Source organism: Galeopterus variegatus, unplaced genomic scaffold (genome assembly GCF_000696425.1).
Source record: "Galeopterus variegatus unplaced genomic scaffold, G_variegatus-3.0.2 Scaffold696, whole genome shotgun sequence".
NCBI lineage: Eukaryota > Metazoa > Chordata > Mammalia > Dermoptera > Cynocephalidae > Galeopterus > Galeopterus variegatus.
In genome coordinates this window covers 167,283-170,092 of record NW_007726807.1, presented here as the reverse complement: position 1 = coordinate 170,092, position 2,810 = coordinate 167,283, and the positions used below count along the sequence as shown (strand labels likewise).

Sequence of the window (2,810 nt, the reverse complement as noted above, 5' to 3'; positions counted from 1 at the left end):
AATCTTTCAGTCCTTTTCAAACTATTTTATGAATGAATTAAATTAGTGAAAGAGAAATAAGTTTTCTCTTTCGGATTTCTTAACAAGTTTAAAGGATGCTGACTTTAAAAGTTTATGAAATTAGATTTTGCCTGAGAAAATATTTTTCTAACGGTGAGGCCAGCCCTGGCAGGCCTCTGGGGTCCTGTTCCAGGCACTCACATGCCATCGAGATAAGGCGAAGTGTAAGCTAAATAGGGGTGAGGCTCGGGGAAGGTCATTCCTGCCAAGCCCCAGAGACACCAAGATCTCACAGGCACCGTCGCATATAAAAAGACACTACATGAGTGAATTTCAAAAATAAAAATATTCTGAAAGGGTAAAAATGAGGGTCCCTGTATTTGAGAATGTAAAAGATGAAACTGAAGAGGAAAAAACAAGGGAAGAAGAAGAGGAGGACAAGGTGAGTGAGAAAACACCTGCTCAAGAACAGGATTTGTTACTCTCTATACACAACGAGAAAAATGTTCCTTTTTCTTGTTTTCCAAACAGGTTTTCTTTAAGCCTGTTATTGAAGACCTGAGCATGGAATTGGCCAGAAAATGCACCGAACTCATTAGTGATGTAAGTGGATTAAGTAATTTTTGTCTTATTTTGCAGTGCATGTGTGGTACTGTTATGTCACAGACTCATAGAGCTGGAGAAAAACCCCTGAAACCATCTGTTTAAGCACAATTATTTTCCAGATCATGGAACTAAATCCAGAAATGTTAAGTGATTTCCCCCAGGTCACCTTCACAGTGAATTTCTGTTGGAGCAGGTCTTCTCATTTTTAATCCAGAATCCTGTCCCCGATGCATTTTACTGTCACTCTGGCGTAAAATCATAAGGCATTGAATTGCAGAGCATATTCCTATTTGAAAACCCCAAAGACTTTAAAATTAGTATAATGATGTAATTTGCCTTGGGAGGATCTCTGTATAAATGAATGACTTTTCACATTTTGGGGGCCTTTTGAGGAAAGTAATGAATGCGGTCTTTTTCCAAACCAGGAGAATGTACATACCTGTATACATGTAACATTTATTTACAAGTTCATGGATTACTGACTTGCATATTAAGAACCCTGATCTAGATGATGATGATATTAGTGACAAGGAACATTTTTGTTGTGACTTGTCAGTAACCGGGATTGGTTTATATTATATTTCAAGAGAATTCTAGAATTATAGAAGTATTTAACACACACATACATAATATATAAACTAGAATTCTAGAAGCACAAGGAAAAGTATTGCTCACTAGGGATGGAAATTTAGATGGTCTTCATTAACAGTTGTAAGAAAATTGCTGGCACAGAGGATAGATGGCCCTTGGGTTTTCATTTAGAGAGATGAGCACAATACCGGTTATTTCTGTTATTGCTGTGAATGAGCAAAGTGATAGGAATATTTTACAAATGTTTGTTTTTGCTGGCTGGTTAGCTCAGTTGGTTTAGAGCGCAGCCTTGTAGCAACCCCCAGAGCATGGGATCAGATCCCCATTCAGGCCAGCTGAAAAAAAAAAAAAAAAAAAACCCAATTGTTTTATAGGAATATTTTACAAATGTTTGTTTTTGCTGGCTGGTTAGCTCAGTTGGTTTAGAGCGCAGCCTTGTAGCAACACCCAGAGCATGGGATCAGATCCCCATTCAGGCCAGCTGAAAAAAAAAAAACAAAAAAAAACCAATTGTTTTTTGGGTGGTGGAGTAAGGTGCTAGTATGTCCTCTGGACAACTTGCCTGAGTTGACTCACCAGTGACCTTGGGAAGGTTGTGTAACCTAGCTGGGTCCAGTTCCTTGAGTATAACATTATACCAGTAAGAGTAAATAATGTGACACATCTAAAATGCTGAGTGAACTGTGTGGAACATTGAAAGTACCCAATAAATATTAATTGTTATTAACTACTCCTTCTGCAGCTGACTTTTGCATCCATCCAGTTACGCTTTGTATTTGTATGTTGCCTTCTGGTTTGCCAGAAAGAGCCAAAGGATGGTGGTGAGAATCACACGCCTTCCTGTATACTTGACATGTGATGTAATTACATTTCAAATGACGTATTTCTCTGTGCTGTTCTTAATCATTCTCATAAGCTACTGCACACGAAAGTTCTTTTTAAACTACAGTCATTATGATGGAATGACAATAACAGCAATAAGAACAGTATCAGCAATGATTAAGATTTGTTGAGTACTTTGTGCCAGGCATTGCAGCTTGTGAGGGAGGTTCTGTTATTTTTCCACTTTTGGAGTTGAGGAGATGGAAGCACGGGGAGGTTAAGTAACTTGCCTAAATCACACAGTGAAGCAGTGGGAGTAGGACTTGAACACACAGCTCTCTCTCTCTATTCTGCTGTGTTCTCTCTCACTGTAGACTTCCAGGCAGAGTTTATTTTAGCTTTATAATAATTACTATATTTATTATATAGTAATAGTAATAGTAATGCTACCATTTAAATCCTTATTTTCTTAACTCTGGAGATAGTACCTTTTCTTGCTTTGATATGTTTTTATCGAAGTGTAATTACAGCTGAACTAAGTTGTACTATGTAAATAAAACCATTAGGACTAAGGTGGTAACTTTAGTTAGTCGGTGATTTTGTTGGAGTTGTTGTGGGTAAGATTGTTTATCAGTGACTTTAAAACCAGTGTGTGGTGAGGGGAGGTGGCCTTTATCATTTCCTAAAAGCGAAAGCCACGTTATTTCCCTCCCGTTAGGTGAGATGGAACACGTGGGAGTTTATTATAGATTTATGTTGCAATTTCTGTTTATTATAGATTTATGTTGCAA

General features: G+C 37.7%; 1 protein-coding gene across 1 annotated transcript in view; it reads left to right on the top strand.

Moving 5' to 3' along the window:
* Positions 1-364: 364 nt before the first annotated feature.
* NEBL (nebulette) overlaps positions 365-2,810 on the top strand; it is a 110,369-nt gene continuing 107,923 nt past the window's right edge. The window contains 2 exon segments of the mRNA XM_008571523.1: positions 365-442; positions 532-603. Of these exon segments, the coding sequence (XP_008569745.1) occupies positions 365-442; positions 532-603 (150 nt within the window).